This window comes from Emys orbicularis, chromosome 22 (genome assembly GCF_028017835.1).
Source record: "Emys orbicularis isolate rEmyOrb1 chromosome 22, rEmyOrb1.hap1, whole genome shotgun sequence".
Classification (NCBI taxonomy): Eukaryota; Metazoa; Chordata; order Testudines; family Emydidae; genus Emys; species Emys orbicularis.
This window is the reverse complement of record NC_088704.1, coordinates 9,532,941-9,555,825: the sequence shown is the minus strand read 5'-3', so window position 1 is coordinate 9,555,825 and position 22,885 is coordinate 9,532,941. Positions and strand designations below refer to the sequence as shown.

The 22,885-nt window shown below is 40.8% G+C and overlaps 1 protein-coding gene across 1 annotated transcript in view; it reads left to right on the top strand.

Annotated features, from left to right (window-relative positions):
* FHAD1 (forkhead associated phosphopeptide binding domain 1) overlaps positions 1 to 20,189 on the top strand; it is a 53,905-nt gene extending 33,716 nt beyond the window's left edge. The window contains exons 17-29 of the mRNA XM_065421400.1: positions 731 to 820; positions 1,854 to 2,079; positions 2,799 to 2,880; positions 3,989 to 4,095; positions 4,913 to 5,072; positions 5,420 to 5,549; positions 8,508 to 8,643; positions 10,066 to 10,190; positions 11,172 to 11,267; positions 13,368 to 13,588; positions 15,218 to 15,383; positions 16,215 to 16,295; positions 20,091 to 20,189. Coding sequence (XP_065277472.1) covers positions 731 to 820; positions 1,854 to 2,079; positions 2,799 to 2,880; positions 3,989 to 4,095; positions 4,913 to 5,072; positions 5,420 to 5,549; positions 8,508 to 8,643; positions 10,066 to 10,190; positions 11,172 to 11,267; positions 13,368 to 13,588; positions 15,218 to 15,383; positions 16,215 to 16,295; positions 20,091 to 20,189 — 1,719 coding nt within the window. The remainder of the gene's footprint in view (positions 1 to 730; positions 821 to 1,853; positions 2,080 to 2,798; positions 2,881 to 3,988; positions 4,096 to 4,912; positions 5,073 to 5,419; positions 5,550 to 8,507; positions 8,644 to 10,065; positions 10,191 to 11,171; positions 11,268 to 13,367; positions 13,589 to 15,217; positions 15,384 to 16,214; positions 16,296 to 20,090) is intronic.
* Positions 20,190 to 22,885: the final 2,696 nt, after the last annotated feature.

The window sequence follows — 22,885 nt, the reverse complement described above, 5'->3', positions numbered from 1 at the left end:
GGCAAAACTTAAACAGGAGATGAACGTGTTAGCTATACATCCAGCATGTGTATGCACACACCAAACACACACGCTTTGGGAAAACCTTTTTGGGTATGTGCCAGTCATCCATAGGGCTCTGAAATGATTAAAGACCTAGAAGCAAGGGAAGCAGCCAGCAGGTAAAGCAGACGAGGATCTGCACCACTTTATTTATAGTCAGATCAATGCACCTGCAGCTGTATTTCTTTGCAGCAACAATGATGTGCAGCCAAGTTCTCTTCCCTGTTGATGTTCCCAGGCCTATATATTCTTTCTTTGTCCCTATTCAAAAGGATATATTTGGCACCAATTGGAATTAACGCTGGTACAGTAATAGCTAGTGACCTCTGACATTTTTTTAAAATCTGTGCAGTAGAATGCAAAGTATATAATTGTGAGTTTCTCCAGTTGAAATATTTAATATCACACAATTTTTAAAAAATAATTACTTATTATTTCTTAATTTATTGCAAACTCCTGGTGCTTAAATAAAAATTTTAAATCATGTTTATGACTATGAGCCAAATTCACTATTGGTGTAAGAGGGCACATCACCATTGACTTCACTGGGCATGTGCCTACTTACACATGATTAATTTCCCCAGAGATTACATGTATATAATGGGTTGAGTGGGATTTCAACTCTGTTAGGAATGAAAGGAAAGATTCTGGTTCTTTTTTCTCATCTACTGCTTATTTTCTGATTTAGATAATTGAACTTAAAATGAAAGAAGAAGAAATTGTAAATGCCAAACTGAGAGAAGCAGTGGACAGCTTAGAAGAGGCTAGAAAGAGAGAGGTAACTACAATAGAAAGGAGAATATATTTACTAGGTTTTGCATTATACAGGGCCGGCTCTAACTTTTTTGCTGCCCCAAGCAGCAAAAAAAAGCGCCGCCCCCCGAGCCCCCCCGCCGTGCCACCCCCCCCCGAGCGCCGCGCGCCGCCGGAGCCCGCCCCCGCCCCCCGCCGAGCGCCGCCGGAACACACCCCCCCAGCGCCGCGGCCGCGCCACTGGAGGCCCCCCCTCCCCCCCCCCCCCGCCGAGCACCGCGCCGCCGGAGCGCCCCCCCCACGGAATGCCGCGCCGCGCTCCCCCCGCCGCCCCTTACCAGGTACCTCCCCAAGCATGTGCTTGGTTGCCTGATGCCTGGAGCCGGCCCTGGCATTATACACATTTTTGTTTGAATGCAATTTCTTCATTGCACCTCGATGAGCCAGGCTGGCTCAAGCACATCCAGAGCCCCCTGCAAACCTATTAATTTGAGGGGTCACCTCCTATGGAACTGTAACCCACATGAGAAGTTTGTGGGTATTGTAGTAGTAGCTCATAGTTTTAGCTCTGTAGGTCCCAGGCTCAAGCAGGGTCAGTTACATAATCAGTCAAACTCCACCAATCCACACTTACAGTTAAAATTACGAAATGGGTTGAGAGCTGGGGGACTAAGAGGGGAACCAGAAGTAGGGACAGGGAATAGGCAGCACATTGGCTGTGGCCAAGGGAAGCTGAAACAACCTTTGTTGGGGGAAGTGACAGCAACACCTAGGCTGCAGTAGCTGGATCCCTGAAGCAGGGGAAGCAGCCAGTAAGTGAGAGAGCTAAAAAGGCAAGAACCCCAGCCCTTCCACGAACGTCAAATATCCCCACTTTCCCTTTGGAACCAGTTCCAAAATGTTGGGGCAGGGACTGGGAACGGTTCTCAGGTCTTGCTACTGTTCATGAAACACAGCTTGTTCATTCACTTCTTTTATGATATGGAAGAAAAGTTCGGAGCAGAGCTTTGAAAAGTTTCCGCAGAAAACTTCTCAGAGACTTAATAAATGTTTCCTAGGCCATGTTGCAAGATCACCTGTTGATGCAAGACAAACATCTAACACTCATTCAGGATGAGAATGAGTTACTGAAGCAGAAAATTCAGAAAGAGATAATGGAATATAAAGAACAAATCAAGCAACATTCAGAGACAATTGTGGCTTTGGAAGACAGACTAATGGAAGCCACACAGCATCAGAAGAATATAGAGGAGGAAAATGTAGCTCTACGGGAAAAAATAGAAAGTAGGTAAATGGATGTATGGGAGCTGTTTTTTATTATTATTATAAACGCTCGGCTACTGTTAAATTAGCTGCATACTTACAGAAACTGTAGTACATTGACTTCTACTCTGGAAGAGCATTCTCTTGTGTGTTACCCTGAGGTAGGTCTGGATATCTTAGTAATTCAATGATAACATGAATCAGAGTATGACTAATATATCTATGAAAAGTCTCTTTTATTTTACTATGTTTTCTAGTATGACTTTTCCAGATGTACTCAGGCCATGCTTTAGTGAAGGATCTGTAACCCTTGAAATCAATGGGATTTAAGCACCTACTTAGAGTTAAGCATGTCTTAAGTGTACCTGAATAGGGATGGACTTAAGTTCAAGTTTAAAAGCTTTCCTGAACTGGGGCCTAAGTGACTGACAGGATGAAGGACCAAATCTAACATTTTCTGTCTAATGTGCCATGGTTGCTAAGCCAAATATTTCCTTGTAGTGGCTTGCTGCCTATTAATACAAAGATGCGAATGACTGGATTTGAACAGACAGACGTACAAAAAGAAAGACCCTAATCAAAGAACGTCATTCACTTGTTGATGGGAAATCTACAGAACAATCTCTCAAAAGCCCTCTATTAAACTCAGGCCGCATCACAAAAGCAAACAGACCTCAAGAATGCATAGGGTTTTGAGAATAAACTAGTAACTGAGTTGATTGTTTTATTTTTTTCTTTAGTATTTCAGAAAGAGCCTCAGAAGTCCGCATCGTCTGTTTCACAAGAGCTTTCTGACAATGAAGAGGCCCATGTTTTTCTGATGTAAGCAGCTGACAACTATTCTCTGATTTTGATCATCATGTAAAAGGGTTTAAGGAAAACTAGTAATCAGTAACAGACTTTTAAAAAGACCAAGGGCCTGATTCTCATTTACACTAAGCCCCCTTTATACCACTCTGGTTTTATAAAGGAGCCTCCCCATGGGTGTAAATGGAAGTTATTCACGCTTTCAGGGCCCTAAGCGTATGTCTACACAGCAAAGAAAAACCCATTGCTGGCCCGGGCCAGCTGACTTGGACTTAGGCTGCTGGGCTGTTTCATTGCCGTGTAGACTTCTGGACTCGGGCTGGAGCCTGGGCACTGGGACCCTCCCACCCCACAGGGTCCTAGAGCCTGGGCTCCAGCCCAAGCCTGGAAATCTACACAGCAATCAAACAACCCCACAGCCCAAGCCTGCGAGCCCAAGTCGGCTGGCATGGGCCAGCCATGGGTTTTTCTTTGCTGTGTAGACATACCCTTAGTGTAAATGAGAATCAGGCCCAGAACATCTAATACATGTGCATAGAGTCCCATCTAAATATGAAATGATTCGTACGTGAGAGAGGAGCCAGTCTTTATATCATCTTATTTTTGTGGTTTTTCTTCAGCTCAGTATCACTTCTGCGGACTTAAAGTATAGTTAAGCCACAAAAACATAGACCATGTAGTTCTGACATTGCCTTGACTACTACATTCATTGCTTTTGTGGGTTTGAGTATGGATGGGCAATGTACTGCCCATAGGCCAAGTGATGGCTCTCAGAGTTCTACCCTGATCCACAGCTGCTCTTATCTTCACTGTCGAGCTGCATCCAGCTGAGACTGTTATATAGTGTTCCACCTTGATTGGAGTAGATCTGATGCAAAATACCACATCATTTTATCTGTCATCCATTCTGCAACATTTAGGCATGTTGGCTTGAATTAAGAAGTGAGAAAGACAGTAATACCTAACTCTACGTGCCTGGATTTAGGGGATTTAAAATCAGATTTTTAAAATAATGTGTGTGTATTACTTATATGATCTTACCCTATATGACATGTACACTTTAAGTAATATTAATCTTTCAAATGAAATTGGGTTTTGCAATTATCTGCCTCATGAATTTCAGAGGAGAATTAGCAGCTGCTCGGAAGGAAATCCAGTCCAAACAGGCTATCATTTTGGGATTAAAGAAAGACCTCTCAGAAGCCAAAGCCAGAATGTCGGATATGATAGGTTTGTGAAATGTATCATGTGATTTACAATACTACCATGACTTCCCCCAAAACGTACTTAGATAATAGGTGTTAATGGAAGGAGAAACAAGAAAGTGAAAATGGATATTATTTTCTCACTGGAACATTTATATTGAGGTTTAGGCAAAAGCAAAATTGTCTGGTTTTCAGAAAGTGCTCAGCATCCATCTTATGAAAGTCAGGCCCCTTTAAGATGTCTCAAGTTGGGTATCCAAAATCACTAGACACTTTCGAAAATTTTGGCCAGAATTCTTAAATGCTTTATCCTTTAGGGGCTTAAATATTGTATTCTGCATAGGAAGGAAGGAATATTGTGGAATAGAGTCTGACAAAATAATTTTAAAACTAGAATTGTGTGTATCTGATTTATTTAGCGTGCTGGTAGCCATGGAATATGGGTGCATGTACCTACATTACAAACAGGATATTCATTTAAATTGTCCACAATAAACAATACAACCTATCTCATCTCAGTACTTTTCCAACCCAGAAGAAAAACTGCACTAGCAATGATATAGACACAACTGCTGAAGTGAAAAGATATGCCTTGCTCTGGGTTCTGAGGGGCAGTAAACTCAAGCTCTAATGGACTGCCAGAGTGAGTGAGCTCTGTATCGGAGGTCCTTGGGTGTACACAGCTATGGACTGTCGGAAAAAGCACCTTCATTGATCTCAGCCATCGTGATGTTGTATGGGGAAGAGAAGCATTCTCCAAGACCCTGATCCTAATAGAGTTGAAGGCACCTAGCATCAGGCACTAAGGTAGCCAATAACCACTGAAACCTCTCTCCATGCAGGAGAACTCAGTGAGAAACAAAAGATGGAACTGGAGCGGAACCTAATTCTTGTTAGAAGCCAAGAGAGTGAACTGAAAGTGCTTAGAGAGAAGCTATTTGAGATGTCAGACCTTGTGGACAAGAAGGATAAAGACCTGAGAACTTCAACTGAAGAATTAAGGTATAAGCCACCTCAACATAAAGAATAGCAGAGGCTGAGCTACCCAGCCCAGCAAAGAAAACCACTGACTTCATAAGTCAAATTAGTATTTCATTTAGATAACTACTTCCCTTGGAAACATTTTAAAATGTAAATTTTTACTTTCCTCTGCAGAAATCTCAAACAATCTTATATAGGGATTTGGAAGAGCCATTGAAAATTGAGTTGTAGCTAAATCACTGCTAGTTATCTCTTCCTCTCTATGTATTTGTATGCTTTAATAGTTATTCATGTTGCTGTTTTCAGCAGACTGATTATTCACCTTCACCCGTCATCCTCTTCAGCAATATTTTCTGCTCTTGACACAGGCATACGAAAGAAAAACTGAAAAAGCTGAAGAATGCAGCAAAAGAAAAGGAGAGTGAATTTGAAAAGCTACCACAAACAGATGTGCAGGCCAGTAACACCACAAAGGATGAAGTCCCCAAAACCAAAAAGGCAAGTCCAAATCAAAACAAGCCAAGAAACTGAGGATGCAATAGACTAAACTGAATAATAAAGAATAAACAATTGTTAAATAAAGAAAACCTAGAGCAAGATGTCCTTGATGCAGTAACAGAATCAAACTGAGCGGGCAAGCCCTGGTCAACAATCTATGAGAAGCAATATCCAGAGAGAGAAAGGATCCACAGATAATATATATTTCATCACATTTTCCTTTGGATTTGAGATGTTTGTTTCATTAAGGGCTGCTCTTTAATCAGACACTGCTCCTGATTCTGATCTCACTTACACCAAGTACACTTACATCAGAGTACACCAGTTGAAGTCCGTGGAGTTACAGTGGTGTAAAACTGTACAGTGGTGAAATAAGAATCAGACTGCTGGATCCATTGCTTTCTGGCATATATTTGAAATTTTCACTGCCAGATTTGGTGCTCTAGGCAGCTGTGAGGGAAGGAGGTGGAGGGTTGTATTTACTTCCCGCCTTTAGGTGGATTGGGCCAGGGAGCCACATTTTTAGTCTCAGACCAGAGCAACAGAAAAGGTTGGTTACTCACTGCCTTGATGAGTCTAATGCCTTCCAGCAGGCTTTCCTGGTACATATGTTTGTAGTGGTAATCGTTTTACTGCGCAGCTGTGTGCTATCTATGTTCTGCACCTAACTATCCTAGGCCATTGCATAATCTGACTATTGCTACCCCTGTCGTTCCTTCACTTCCCCCACCCTGCCTCTTCTATTCTTTAACCTCTTTTGCTGCATCTTGTCTTAAATTAGAGTTCACATTTTTTTCAGGGCAAGGATTGTATCTTTCTATGTGTTTGTACAATTTGTAACACAAAAAGGTGCTGAATTTGATTGGGGCCTTTGGATGCTACCTCAATACCAATAAATGTGATGTTGATGTAGATGTGGGATTTATGATGGATGGCTTTATTGACCATAATAGTAGTAAGAGGAAAATGATAAAAGATTTTAAGGTAAAGTGGCTTTAAAGTTCTTGAACAAGAGTTTGTTTACTTGGCTTTGTCATAGAAGTACATTCACTGTTAGACAAGCAGCATTCTCTAATGGGCTAAGCCCAGGACTGAGAGTCAGAAACTTTTGAGTTCTCTACCCAGTTCTGCCAATTCTCCCACTGACATGTTGGCCCTGGGCAAATCGCTTACACTGAAATTCTCAAAAGTGGCTTCTTTTAACTTCAATGGGAGTTGTCAATGCTCTGTACTTGGGAAAGTCCAGGCCCAAGGTGTCCCCCGTCAGATACTCAAAAATTGAGGTACTCAAAATCACTAGTTTCAGAATGGCAGCTGTGTTAGTCTGTATCAACAAAAACAACGAGGAGTCTTTGTGGCACCTTAGAGACTAACACATTTATTTGGGCATAAGCTTTTGTGGGCTAAAACCCACTTCATCAAAATCACTAGCAACTTTTGGAATATTTAACCTCTCTCATTTCCCCTTCTGAAAACTCAGGATAACAGTTTTTACGTACTGCACAGGCATTTTGTGATGATTACTTAGCTAATGTTTGTACAGCCGTTTTGCAAATGTGAAGTGTTGAAAGTGCTAAGTGTTGTTATAATTGCCAATTAGATTGCATAAAGCAGCTTGGAAAAAAGATACCATCCTCTAGCTCTCCCACAGCACATTCCTATTCTTTCCTGTGATACGTAGGCAGATAGGGTCTAATGTACAGTATAGGATATTTTTGTGAATAAGAAAACGGAAAAATGTGCGCTGTTTTCCTGCTTTGTATTGAAATGCTGTATATATTACTGTCCAAAATACGAACAGATTCAAAAAGGTTGTAATAGCAGAAAGAGGTTTTTTAATTAACATCTTTATGAACATCCTCTGTAATAGGCAAAATGCAAGATGAACTGACTTGACTTATACAGCCAAAGTGGTGAATCGTGGCTGGGTGTTGCACCGAGAATTATCACCAGCCACTTATTGCATACACATGAGGTGGGGAAGTTTGCAGCTATATATGTGCAGCACTACTTATTTTTCATTTTATAAATGAATTGATTTTAAACAATACAATGAAAATAAGCATTGAGACCCTAGATAGTATCCTCCAGTTATCATTAGCTGGATGCAGTTTGAATTAACATGCTTATATAGACATCTGTGTATATTAATCGTAAAGCCAGACACTGAACAGGGGTGGAATACTGAAATGCATAATTTATATATATTTTTAAAAAACAAATAGGGGCATAATTTTATAAGATCACCTTCAGATGTGGCGTACAGAGTGAATTGCTTTGAAAACAACAAACACATCAATGTGAGATGCAGTTTCTTGAGAAGGCAGGGACGGAAATAATTGAAGAGAGCAGTGCCTTAATTTAAACCTCGGTTGAAAGGGGTTGAAGAAGCTGACTTGACGTTCCATTTACACATTGAGACCAATGCCGAATAAGCTGCATCGAGGTGTGGCGGCCGCCATCTTGGCAGACACAGCAGGGACTGAACCAGAGACCTCCAGAGCTACAACAGCCTGAACTGAAGAGCCAAAGCTTTACAGCTAGGACAACTCCTGTCCTTTGCGGATTGAGGCCGAGGGGGACCCATACCACATATTCTCCAGTGTGTCACATGGGCACTGCTAGACAGCTCACTACTCCTGTTTTAATTCCTTATCTCTAAAACCGATGGCGAGAGCTACTTTTCCCACAGCAACCAGAATTTGATTCTCAAAACACCTAAGATGACTAGCACATGACTTCCAGCTTGTGAGATCAGAATCACAAATACTGCAAGTGGGGTAATAGTTTTAAGGAAAGCTGCCGAATTTTAGGGCCCAAGCACCTGCATGCATGTGTTTACTTTGAACCAAGGTTATGATATGGCAGTTGTTCAAGAGTTACTTGGTGCTCGTTTTGTGCAGAGCACAGTAATTTGTAACATAATCAAAGATGTTGTGGATGGGTTTCTGATTTCAGAAGCAGACTTTGGACTTGGCAGACCTAGGAGCTACATGTAAAGGCCTCAGACATGAGGAGACAATTCAGCGTCAAAAGGATGCACTGACTGAGCTCCGAGACAGAATCAAGACGCTGGAAAAGACTCAGTCTTTAAGTAAGTACAGCACGCAGTTCTTCTGCTAGAACATTTCCTGGTAATTGTGTAGGTTGAATATAACTGAAAGGGATACTGGGCTCTTCCACAACAGTGAAAGAAATCCAATTTGTGATGTTGGGATTACTAAATTTTCATAATATATCATGACTAGGGCCCCAGTCCTCCTAAGACTTACCCATGTGCTTAACATTAAGCACATGAGTAGTCCCATGCAACAGACTAGGAATAAGTTAAGCATGCGTGTAAGTCTTTGCAAGAGTGGGGCCTAAACCAATAGAATGTTTAAAGCTAGGAAAGGCAACTAGCCTACATTGTGCAACCATTGTCCTTATATGGCCAAAATCTGCTCTTGCTTTCACCAGCGTAACTCCATAGAGTTGAATGGATTTACACTTCTGCAAAACCAGGCCCATAGTTAAATGATAATATATGCATACCGTGTATCATTCAGAGATAGTCAAGTGTATATAGGTATATATGTATGAAGGGGCTATATTCTGCTCAGAGGTCAGCAAAATGAATCAGCAAGAAGAACCCTTTAAGCTCTGTTCACTATATTTTAAGATTCAGATACTGAGCAGAGGTCTGACTAGACATCTAAATATCATGGGCCACATCTACTCCTGATATAAGCAGGTACAACTCCACTTAAGTCAATAGTTATGCCTGCTTATACCAGCAACGAACTTGGCTCTGCGAGCAGTATTAATACAGTAAGTTATATGTGTTTTTGCTGTAAGGTTCCTTTCCTGTTTTAATTTAACTTTTTTAATTGTTCTCTCTCTACATTTGAAGCTGGGCAAAGTGATTCCCAGCTCGCGTTGACATACTCACGCTAGTGCTCATTGAGCTAACATGCTAAAAATAGTTGTGTAGCTGCAGTAGCAGCGTGGCTAGCCCATACTGAGTACAAACGTGCCTGAACCCCCTGGGTACATACTTAGCACAGCTAGCTTGTGCCACTGCTGGCTGTGCTACCCGGCAACACTATTGTATGTAGTGCACTAGCTAGATGAAAACTAGTGCAAGTATGTCTGTGCGAGCTGGGAATCACACCCCTAGCTCCAAGTATAGAAGTAGCCTCATTCTCTGTCCACAGTTTATACATCTTCAGAAAAATATTGAAGATAAGTATAATCCCCATAAAATTCCAGGATTAGAATAGTAATTTCCAGGGCAATCCCTAAATTTCAAACCTTGAGTACAGTGTCTGATTACTAGATTTATCGTGGGTTCTGTTCCTGATTTTATGAGAAAAACATTCCATGTGTTACCCATTTTATATTTATATTTTTACAGGAAAATTTCTTTAGGAAATTTTGAGAACTATTATTAAAACAGTGTGCTTTTAGTAAACCCTTTACATCTTACATGTGACAATGTAACAACTCTGCGTGGGGGGTTTTCTTGTTCCCTTAGCTATTAAAGAGAAGGTTCCTGAGCCACTTATAGTGCTAAAGAAAGACCTATCTGAGAAAATAGCTCAGAAAATAGGCTTAGAAAAGGAACGTGTGCCATCATCAATAAAAAAAATGGAGGCCAAGGTAAACAGAATTTTATATATTATTTTAGCTGTGGTTTCATTAGAATACATAGGAACATTTTTAAGGTGCAATAAGAAAACCTACAGAAAAATATTCCTTAATATCTTTGACTTTTTAGTACAGTTCTTGAAGTCATCTGTCTTTACAAAAAGTGACTTCCTGTAACTATATCTATATAGAACGTTTCCAGTATCTCTCGCCTTTAACTCAGCCTTACACAATGAATGTTGAGTTTTAGGCTGAGATTTTCAAAGCTGCATAGAAGATTCGGACACCCAGTTCTCAATATTTTTCACTTCAATAGAATAGTGCTGATTTACACCAGCAGAGGATCTGGCCCCACTGCCCCTACGTCCTCTGTGGGTCCATCTTACTATCTGCCTTTAGGCTGTGAACCATGCAAAAAGGCAACAAAATGTATATAGAGAACAATAAAGGAACTCCCCTGATAGTGTGAATGAGTGTAAAAAACCAAGGAAGCCAATTGGTGGAATCAAGTGGCGTTTAAATTGACGTGAATGTTTTGATGCACACATAAAAAAACTATAAATCATTTTCTGCCTTAAAGAGTCAATGGTAGTATGGGCAAGCTCTAGCTAAAGAGAAGAGTCTGATAGCAGGAAAAAATGAACAGCACACATACAATATCATCAAAACCCAACAATCACTGGGCACTGAGCAAGAGGGGGACCCTAATTAAAAGCCGGTAGAAAGCCTCATGTGGAGGTGGTACCCCTTTGAGGGTGGATCAGAGAAGAAAGAGGCAGAAATCAGGTGTGTTTAACATGTCATTTAGTGTACTTTGCACAACAACATAATAGGCCTTCTGGCAGCCAGAAATGACACCCTTTGACATTGGTGGGTATTTTTTCACCACAGCTTTGGGTTCTTGCGGTTGTTTTGTTTGTTTGTTTTCTGTGGGAGGGAGAACAGGATTTGGTCTGCAAGTAGTAAGGAGATCCATTACTCTATCTATTTCAGCTTCCAAGCCATTTTCCCAACACATATTCAAATGTAGCCTTAGAGAGGACAGCAAAGTTGGAAATGTCTGATGCTTTAGACCTCAGCGAGAAGATGGTATGTAAATAAAAGACAAGGTACAATCACATTCGGGAACTGTATATTGTGGGTCATGTTAAAATCAGTTTCCGAATTTAGTGATCAGCTTCCAAGTACCCTGGGAATCTCATGTATTTCTTAGAGTATGAATTCATATCTGCAGGAACTTCAAAACCTCTGTTAGCTGCCTGGGAAATATACAGACCGAGCAGCTCCCAATGGCATGTGTTTCTTTTCCCTTCAATTTTAACCTCCAAAAAAATGTTCCCTTAAAAGACCTTAGATCTTTGAATGTCTCCTTAGTATGGCATTAAAATAAAGCCCAAATGATTTATGTAGCCAGACTGCCCTCCAGCTAATGGGCCCCTTCAATGGCATGACAGCTTACTGCAGTGGATATGTGCTGGAGTATGCTTTGCCTTAAAAGAAGAGAGGATATGTAGGAATAAATAGCCTGAGACATAGGGATTTTTAAAATGTATTTTAATGAGTTGGGAGCAAGTGCCATCCTTAACCTTCTCTAAAACACAGACCACACACACTATGTAAAGCCAAATACTCAGCCCCTTTCTGAGATTTGGCAAATTTAGCAATGTTTAGTTCAAGCCTTTACCCCAAGCTTAGCTGCTCCTCGCATTCCTACCTCCGAACTGCTCTTCCGTCTCTACTGCTGCCTGCCTTGTGCAGAATGGGATTATGAGCCATGAGCATTAGTGAGTCAGCAAAACACACTAAATACTTTCCCCTCAGAATCAAGACTTACTAACAGGGCAGGGTGTTTCAGTCAAACATTACCAAGGCTGTTGCACCTGTGGTGCATGATATAAGAAGGGCTGTGTACATAGAGAAGCCTCTAAACTTCAGGAGACATAGAGGACTGAGTGTTCCGTATGCGAATATATGGTTGGGTATCCCTCTGAGTGACTGGAAGTGGAAGACTGAACCAAAAATCCAGTAAAACAACTGGTTCAACACCCATGCTGTGTTGAGGTGGAAGATCAGTCTAGGCCAGGGGTAGGCAACCTATGGCACGTGTGCCGAAGGTGGCACGTGAGCTGATTTTCAGTGGCACTCACACTGCTCCGGTCCTGGCCACCAGTCCGGGGGCTCTGCATTTTAATTTAATTTTAAATGAAGCTTCTTAAACATTTTAAAAACCTTATTTACTTTACATACAACAATAGTTTAGTTATATATTATAGACTTATAGAAAGAGACCTTCTAAAAACGTTAAAATGTATTATTGGCACATGAATCCTTAAATTAGAGTGAATAAATGAAGACTCGGCACACCACTTCTGAAAGATTGCCGACCTCTGGTCTAGGCTATATCAGTCTAGGCCTTTATAGCCTGCCCATCATCTGAATGCTTCACCCAGGGCTTTCCACTTCAGCAGAGGTTATCTGAGTGACAGCTCTCCGCTTCCCCACAGTTTGGGTCTGAGAATGTTTCCACCTGATCCCTCATATCCCCAATAACGGCTTTGTGAGCCACTGCTGAGAACCACTGCCCAAGGACACAGTCAGTGCGCTGACTCATCTTGTTTCTATTTATGTCCCAATTACTGTGTGTTATTTATCTCCCCTTTTTTAAAATGTGCTGATCATCACCAAATAACTGTAAATAAAATCTCCCTATTTTAAACCCAACAGTGACATTTCATCCTGGTTTCCACTTCCTGTAAACAACACTGACCTCCAAGGTCTAGTTAGTTTCGAGTCCTTATTCCTCCATTACGTCGCTTTTTATAGATCCAGACTAACACGGCTACCCCTCTGATACTTAACCCAACAAATAGTGACTTGAGAACCATTGGATGCTGATCCAGTTCTGCACCTAACTGCTTCATAGTCAAATTAATTTGTCTAATACATTATGAATGAATTTACCTATTTGGTACATTATTGTTCTGCTTGATTCCTTAGGAACACATAAAGAGGCTAAGGAAAAAAATAGGTTAAATTTAAATGAAGAGGCTAGCACACAATAGTTTATTTACTACCTTTGAATCCTTTACACTAAAACAGAATGAAAGGAGATGGGTTGAGCAGTGTGAGATTTTTCTAATTAGGAGTCAGCACACCTAGTAAATAATTCATTCTCTCCTCTTCATACAGTACCTCAACTTAATTCATGCTCTTGGAAGTCTGATGAATGTGAAGGAGCTGACAGGAGTGCAGTCTGTTAAGCATCTTTCTCAGGATGAGAGGGAAAAAGTGAGAATGCAACGACAGAAGGACCTTGAGCTGCTGTACGATAAGATCAGTAAACTCAAGAGTCGGCTAGAAAGGAAAGAAGAACTACTGAAAGAGTATGAGTCAGACATTGGACAACTCAGGTAGAGAAAACACACTTATTTACTATTTGCTAAGAGCCATGAGAGTGGATCTAGCTGTTTTAGCAAAAAGTCCCAAAACTGGGACAAAAATTTGTGAGAAATTTAGCGAAAGGAGCATATTTACAATTCAGTTTTAATTACAGTATCCTTTTGTGTTTCCATAAAAACATTCACTATGTTATTGCCTGGAAATAAAGCTGGCATAAGCTAGGAAATGCCCTCTTTGAACTTCATAGCTCTCTAAAATGGTATCTTCTAAGGCCACATCAAGCTAACCAATGAAATACATTAGGAATTCTATTTAAAAACTAACCATACAAGATGGCACAATGTCTATTATTGTATTAAATACCTATGTGTTGTTAGGATTGTCCATTACAAGCTATGTATGGAAACTGTATGCCCAGTTTTCAGAAATGGATATTTTAATAGGACATCCAAATTCTGAGCCCCTATATCAGCACTTAGGCATTCATTCATTTTAAGCATCTGAGTGCCCATTTGAAATCCAAGTTTAGGGCTGGTCACTTAACTACGTACCATAGAAACTCACATTTGAAAATAGGATCCTGCAGATGAAAATGATATCTAAAGGTTTGTAGTATGAGCAGAGGGGCGGCTGCTGCTTTTATTCTGCAGCAACATTACTCTTGTCTGTTTTTCCTGTTCGAGATTTATTATTAGTAACAGATATAATAATTATATAGTCTTTAATTATTTATATGATTCTTTGAAGAATCCATGGCAAGTGATGCAGTGTTATTCTGCTTAATCATATGCATCACATGTGGTGTTTGTCTCGTACAAGAAAAATGTCTAAACAATGTGGAAAACGAAGCCAAAAAGAACAGTGGAGTGTTGGATGAGATTCCCTGGAATCTCTGGTTAAAATTCCACCCCAAAATTGAAGGAAAGGTTGGGGTTATTTCCCTGCCTATGAAGAAATCCCCATCCCTGTGGATAGAAAAGTCTCCCTAACAGAACTAGCTATCCCCAGAACACATAAAAATGCTTTTTAAAGGAATTTTTTTTTTACTTTGAAATGTACAAAATTGCCCCAAATGTGCAGGTATTTTCAACATAATTCCTAAGGACAGAACTCCCAGCAGCCCCTCTTGAGTCTTCACCTAGTGTTCACAATCATGCACACCGAATGATGTGCTGTGCTATCCTCACACTCCATGTACTTTGCAGAAATCAAGTATAAACATTCCTAGCAAACACACTCAGTATGTTGTCTGTGGAATGATGCTACCTCCTTGCTTGGTTGTGGTTATGAGAAATCATTTTTGTTTCAATAGGACGAGTAGATTCCCCTTCCCTAGCCATTCCTTTCAGCAGAGACATGCACCCTAAAGAGAGGCATTTATCGTGGACTAAGGAGACATTTTTGTGGGAAGTCCTTGTTAAAATATTTTCAGCATTTCACAGGAAAAAACAGGGGGCCTGTTTCTCATTTACACTAAGGCCTTTTCCATGCCTCTGGTAGTGTAAAGGAGCCTTAAAGTGGGTGTACATGTAATTTATTCTCTCTTTTTAGGGCCCCTTACACTGCCAGAGATGTGTCAAGAGGCTGTAGTGTAGATGAGAATAAAGCCCAAAGGACTTTATCTCTTCTGTTTTGTACAGGGCGAATAAGGTATCTTTGCAAGCGTACCAGGCCGAGATGACTAAACTGGAAGATGAAGTCTATAGAGAAGCAGAAGAGAATGCTCTGCTAAAAGAGGCTCTAGAGAGGACACAGTTCCAGCTGAATCAGGAGAAAAGATTGAACAGAGCTGTTAAACTGCATAAGGTAACGGTCTAGGGACAAACGTCATGGCAGTGCTTCCATGAACCTGGTAACTAAACATCCTCTTCTCCAGCTGTGTGTTGGACAGTAACCTAATGATTTAGGGGGCTGAATTTTGGTAGGTGCTGCTTGGAAACATCCTTGCTGTGGCAGGCACCGATGAAAGATGATAGAGATAGCTGCAGGGTTAACATGGAGACGTCACCCTGCAATCCAAACACCACAGAACAAGACCCTCCAAGTTTTGACTTGGGTATGTGGAGGAGGGAGGGGAGCTAATCACAAACATGTAGTAAGCTGGAAGGGCCTCTGTGTGTCTATCTTTGCACAGGGTTCAGCAGATCCCAAGGAGCCTATCACGTTAATATGTCACCAAGAATAGAACTAGCTGAGATTTAGGACAAAAATAGTAGCACACTTGCTATTTTTTCCTTGATTTCTCTAATCTAGCTGTGTAGTGTCATGAGCTTGGAGAGTGCTTTGTAGCCCCAAAAGGGCATATGCTAAGTGGTTTTATCCTGACTGTCCTATTTCGTTGATGCTTTGGGTCTTCATCAAAATGTCCCTTATAAGTGTGAATTGCACATTGATACAAGAAAAGACAATTCATATTTGAAGGAAGTATTGAGATTAAACAATAATTGTCAGCAGTTAGCTGCTTTTTTCATTACAGCTTGATGTTGGCTTTGGGGAATGTGAGTAACTAAGTCTGCTTTGTTGATCTTATCAAATTTGGAGTCATATTTAGTTCTGATGTGTCTCAGCTAAATTTTTGATAGGATGTCCAAGGCAAGATTTGCAATTGGATGTCATTTTACTGGTATTTTCACCCAGAGCCATTTAGAGGAACTGGAGAAGAGAAGTGAAAAGTTGTCACCATGTTGTACCTGTTCACAAAAAGACAAAGCCAGCAAGGTATGAATGTGTCTGAACACTTGCTCATAGTAGCAGGATCAGTGTAATCATTTTGCCTAACTTATAAGGTATGGACTTCAGTACAGCTAATAATAATTCATTTGTGTGTCATAACATCCATGAATGAAGAGATTGAACTGGCCCAGCAATATGAATGAAGAGCTGTCAGTAAGGTAGTAGTAATATTAATGGCATTGATCCAAAGAACTCAAAGCAGAAACCCCATTATACAGACTGGGAAACTGAGGTACGGAGAAAGTTAAGCAACTCATTCAAGATCACATAGCCAGCCAGAGGCAGAAACAGAACCCAGCTCTCCTGATTTCCAGTCCCCTGTTCCAACCAACAGAGCACAGTGAAGTAGGGGAAAGCCAGTGTTGCAACTGAATGAACAGCAGGAGGGAAGCAGCAAGGAACTGTGGAGGGGAGGAAGCACATACAGCAGGAGCCTGGGGAGCAGATGACAACACAGGGGAAACTGGGAGGGGCGCCATGTATTGAATTAAAAAGGGCCAAATTTGGAACATAAGTGAAATGACTATAATTCCATAGAGGCGCTCAAGCTCTTAGTGTATGCACATCCTGAACTCCTCAGGGGAACTCTGGCCTCTTCATTCCTTAGTTGCCTATTATTATTTGTATGTGCAAGGCACTACAAACATCAACAGGTACAGAATTTGAAATTTCTGCAAGCTCTACCTAGAGAACCTTGAAAGACGTTGTACATTTCAAAGCTGCAGCACAGAACCAGTGCACAGTCATCCTCTCCCTACACTTGGATGTCTGGACTGTGCATGCCTTTTTCTGATTACATAACGAGTTAGTGAACTATAGATTCTTGCAGTAAGCCCCCCATCATACTGCGTAAAGTTATGGTTCTCTTAACCACTTGGTCAGCCTAAGACAATCACCTTAATTAACCTATGCTCTGTCTAATGCATTCTATGCCTAATTAACCCATTAATTGTAAATCTCCTTTTATAGAACCTGGGTAAAATTTTCAAAAGTGCCTTAGTCCCTCTAAAAGTCAAATGAGATTTATTTTGCTTAGACCCTTTTGAAAATTTTACTCTCTACGTCTATAGGGGAAGACATTCTTGAAGTCACGATTTACCTTCTCTGCAGCTGAGAGGTCTTTTTTGTAAATCACACGCTGTTTATGGAATATAAAGGTCCCTATATCTCTATCTGAAACAGAATTGTGCAGCATCTGTTATTTGCTTATGAAAATACCTAGTCCGGAAGGGCCCAGTGATCTTTCTATTACGGATGTGACCACACCATTTGCTTTAAGCATCTGTAAACACAAGTTATTACATTTTACTTTTTACCAGGAGGAAATAATATGGTCTTGATACACCACACAGGGGGCTCACTCTAGTAAAGTGGTGCTTTAGAATTTTTCAGTATATTTGGAATTCGTTTTAAAGATCCATCTCCTGGAGTCATGTGATTATCTGAGACGCTCAGCATTCATTTTTTAAAAAAGTAAATCTCTGGCCCTCATAGTTACAGAGAGAAGCCTGAAAACGTGATCCCCAGAGGCTCAAAATCCAGAAGGCAAAAGAATAAAAAGAACCCAAAATGTATTATTTTTCAACTCTCATGATTTTTTAAACCAGTTGCCTCAATATGGGGGGCCTGACTCATGATGTTTGAATGCTTGGGATTGGCAATCCTCTGAATTTGTTGTCACAGACAGCATCCTCACACTCACCATCCTTTCACCATGGAGCACTGGTTTTAGTTCTCCCAGGCACAAGGGTATACGGAGGGAATCCCAAGGTAGGGTTATGAACCAGTAATTGGTAATCTTCTTTACAGATCTACACCCACCTACCCCACACAGCTCACTTAAATCCCTAATATTCACTAGGCAGTCCACACAGATGACACGAGATAATTTCTTTGTGACTTGTTGATCGCTGCTTAGTTACCATAAAGCTCCATGTACACTTACGGTGTTTCACAGATAATATCTGACATTCCCCTGTGGGGGAAGGAAACTAGTACATTTTATTTGTATTAACAAGCAGATGCTTAAAAAAGCAGGATCCAGCACCAGATTCCCTAGATCAGTTAGTAGGGATTATAAAGGGTAGGTCACGCATAACAAATCTGATTAACTTCCTTGTGGAAATGACAATGAGAGCTGACAGGAGAGAGGCAGCAGACGTAATGCACTAGGAGTTCAAGAGGGTTTAAACAGTACCACCAAGGGAGAGAAGTACCGTGTATAAGATTAGTAATTACAGATTTAATGATGAAAAATTGGCATAGTGTCACTGGTCGGATAAGGAGAGGTGAGGAGTGATGCAGGGATTGTCCTAACCTCCAGTCTTAGTCACACTCCAGAGAGAAAAACTTGCAGTTGCGTGTACTAATTTTCAGACCAAATGCAACTGTAAGGGAAACCAGGACCTAAAAGAACAGAGCTTACTCAGAAGAGTGAGAAGAGAGGCAAGAAACAGGGAAAGGGATTCTACTTGGAGGTCACATGCAGTCTGTTCATGAAAAGGAAGTGGTGATAACAGTGAAGGGAATATTTCTAAAATACTTCACCTCCCTTTGTCCTACTTCCTTTGGCTCTGCACAATCACAAGTATCATCTTATAAAGCAGTGCCCCAGTGTCCGGGCCCTTCAGACTTTGGTCTAATCTGCATTTATGCAAGTCACCAAATCATCAGACAAGTTAGCAGAATGCAGTGGGACTGGCATTCTCCTACAAACAGCTTCATCACTGCAATAAACAGGAGTACAGCTCATTAGGATTAAAGTGCATTGGCAATGCTATATGAGGCTGTGCGAGGAGTGTTGTGTGTAAGGCACGGAAGGTAGTTGTCCCTCTCTGTTCGGCACTGGTGACGCCTTGGAGCACTGTGTCCAATTCTGTGTCACACTTAAGGAAAGATGTGGACAAATTGGAGAGAGTCCAGAGGAGAGCAATAAAAGATGTAGAAAACCCAACCTTTGAGGGACGATTAAAAAAGCAGGCATGTTTAGTCTTGAGAAAAGAAGACTGATGGGGGGACCTGATAACAGTCTTTAAGTATGTTAAGGGCTGTTGTGAAACAGATGGTGATCAATTGTTCTCTGTATCTACTGAAGGTAGGACAAGAAGTAGTGGGCTTAATTGGCAGCCAGGGGGTTTAGGTTAGATATTAGGGGGGAAATTAAATTAAGCTCTGGAATAGGCTTCTAAGAGAGGTTGTGGAGTCCCCAGCATTGGAGGTTTTTAAGAAGTTGGACAGACACCTGTCAGGGCTGGTGTAGGTTTACGTGATCCTGCCACAGCATAGGGAGCTGGACTTGATGACTTCTTGAGGTCCCTTCCAGCCCCACATTTCTATGATTCTGTGGTTTAACCCAGCTCTATTAGTAGCTCATTGTTACGAGGATTAAACTGAATCATTAAAAAATGGGTGCTGAGATTCAGATTTAGGTATCATAAGTTGCCTGATTTTTCTTAAATGCTGGATATGCAGCAGCTTCCATACACGGAGCCAGGCCTCATCCTGGCCTTCCATCTTGTGTGCTGCACTAACTTGGTGCAGGCATCATAGACAACCATTTGCACCACTGCACCTCCCTCCGTGTGGTGTTACTGCTACTGCATGTTGGCAATCTACACTAGCAAGTTTACCCTTTGGTTTAAATTTGCATTTATTGCATAATATTGATGTGATGAACACATGAGCATGAGAAAGATAGGAAAGTTCAGGTTTACATTGCAATCTACAAGCTTTAAGTTGTCCCATATAAGAACAATTTTTTAATCTCTCTCTGTCTCGCAGCCTGGACCCAAAACAAAATCATTCCCCGAAAAGCTGAAGACGACAGACCATGTGATAGAAACATTTAAGAGGAGAGCACATAGTAATGCCACCTCATAGGCATTTCTCTTGCAAAATCCTGTGGTAGGAATTTGCCAAGTAATGTAATACTATTTGGGTTAGACCTGTTATTAATTGTATTGTTTTGATGAGAATCCATTTAGCCCTTGTGTAAATACAGGAAATGCTGCAGTATATCTTGAATTACATAGGACTTGTTTTTTCTTAAGTATGTTGCTTATGTACCATATTGTATTTTTGATTATTAGAAGTGTAAGAAAAATGGTCATTTTAATACAAACTGATATATAAATTCAGAAGTGTCTTTTTTATCTCTATACGTATCCTTTTTTTAAATAGTCTCAAACTCCTAAGGTCTGCTTAGGTTAAATTTTGTTATGCTGGTGTAGCTCGCTTGAGCCCTGACAGAGTTGCAACATGGGGTATGAAAATGGACCACCAGGTTCTAGCAACTAAATTCCAGCATTGCATAAATATGGTTGAACAGAACCATTCTGAGTCCATTGTGTAATTACAACCAATTGAAAGGACGCTGTTCATTTACTAGTATGTTACTTAAATAATACACCTGCATGAACAATCTGGGTGCCACATTTGATAAGCAGCCTTGGGGACCAACCCAAATTCCCATACTCCAGGGAATACAGAACAGCAAGGGCTCACCTGTCTGTTACTCTGATCAGATGTATTATTTATTACTATAGCGTTCTTGAAAACTAAAGGCTATTTTCCTTTGCAAAATCAGAGCAAAATGTTGGTAGTAGCTACCCCCGCAAAATAATCCTTGATATCTGAGAAAGCTAATCTTGCTAAGTAGTGAGGCAGATGTTCGCCCATTCACTGCTGGGTCAGTGCAGTAAGCTAGTGGTTCTGGTACACATTGTCCCCACAGTCATTCTCCCTTTGTTGTATTCTGAACAGTTTGCACAGATCCTTTCAACAATGGGTAATTTGGATTCTAGGCTGTATAGATAAAATCTTATTATATTGCAAATTGTCTACATTTTGGCACTAACAAACTGGCTCATTAGTGCTAAAATGTCCAGTGTGTGGACGTGCTTTAGTCAGAGTCTCACAGCTAACGTTATGTACGGTACAATAGTCCGTAACCAGTAGCTCTTTTCTGGTGCAGACTTGGTTTAGTTCCTAACACACTGGGTAAAGTCTGTCTCTGTTTAGGACTTGGCCTATTTTTCTTACCAGATGTGCAATGTGCTTCCATCTGTACAATGTCCTGAGTTTATTTTGGGACAATACATGACCTCACATGCCTGTTTTATTTTAACATTTTGCTCTGACCCCGTCCATCTGTTCTGTTTGAACCTTTGCAGCAGTTCCTCCTTGAGGGTTTTATGGGGCATCATTATTTTGCAATCATCATATATTGCCCTTCCCCCTGCCCTATAACATTAGCTAATTTCTATAGCTGCAGTACCCTTGAATAATCTAGTTTTGCATGTGGCTATCACTTCAGTATTGTCCCAAGGATTTGAAAAGTCTCCTCTGTCTTGCTTGTGATAAATTTAAGCTTGAGGTCAGCTGTTAGTAAGGTAATCATTACCAAACTAGCATATGCTCCATTATTTCCTACTTTTTCTTCTTTCATATTCTTATCCATTGCTCTTCCCAGTGCATCAGCTGTAGATGTAACTTTGCTACAATACTTTCAGGTCATCTCAGAAGCTTGATCATAATTTTTTTAATCTGCAGAGGGCAGTCACTCAGGGACTTCATAAAGAATAATTGCTGGCTTATGGTCAGTTTCAGACCCTTAATAGTCTAATTAAACAGTTCTCTAGCAAATACAATGTTTAGCAGCTTTTTTATCTATATGTCTAATTTCCATATGTCAGTCAATATTGTATCTAAACAACAGGTCATCACTGATAATCAGACCTTTGCTCAAGGTTTTCAAATGTTTCAAAATATTTTGCAACACAGGGAAACTGTTACGGTTATATCATTCCTGCAGAGTTCTGATGACACCAAAAATCAATAGCTTTGCCCTTGGTGCTCAGCATGTGATGCCAAAAGTCTAGTAACGTCCAACAATCTGAGAAGTTGAGGAAACTAGAACGAGCCATGTACTTGGTGTGTTACTGCTCTTCCCAAATTGTTAAAAGCATATAAATGAAGTAAATTTGCCCTGATTTTCAGAGGTCCTGAGCAACCGCAGCTTTCTGTAGAAGTTAGTGGGAACACATATGTGCTCAGCACCTTTAAAAATCAGGGAAATTATTTTTAAAAAGCTTATTTTTAATAGGATACCTATTCTCAAGATTCAGTGCACAGAGCCAATGTGCTACAATAACCTTTTCCAGAAACCTCATGCATGGAAATATCTACATCTTTGCGATTCGCACTTGCATTGAGTCATTATTTTATCTCTGTATTTGGCACTGGTTCAACTGCTGCTGGAATACTGTGTTCAGTTTTGGTGCCCATAATTCAAGAAGGAAATAGATAAATTAAGGAGGGTACAGAAAAGAGCCACGAGAATGAATAAAGGCTTCGAAAACATGCCTTACAGCGAGAAACAAAGAGTATGCCCTGGTCTACACTGGGGGGGGATTGATCTAAGTTACACAACTTCAGCTACGTGAATAACTTAGCTCAAGTCGACGTACTTAGATCGACTTACCGTGGTGTCTTCACGGTGAGTCTGCTGCTGCTGCTCCCCCATCGACTCCGCCTGCACCTCTCGCGGCGGTGGAGTACAGGAGTCGACGGGAGAG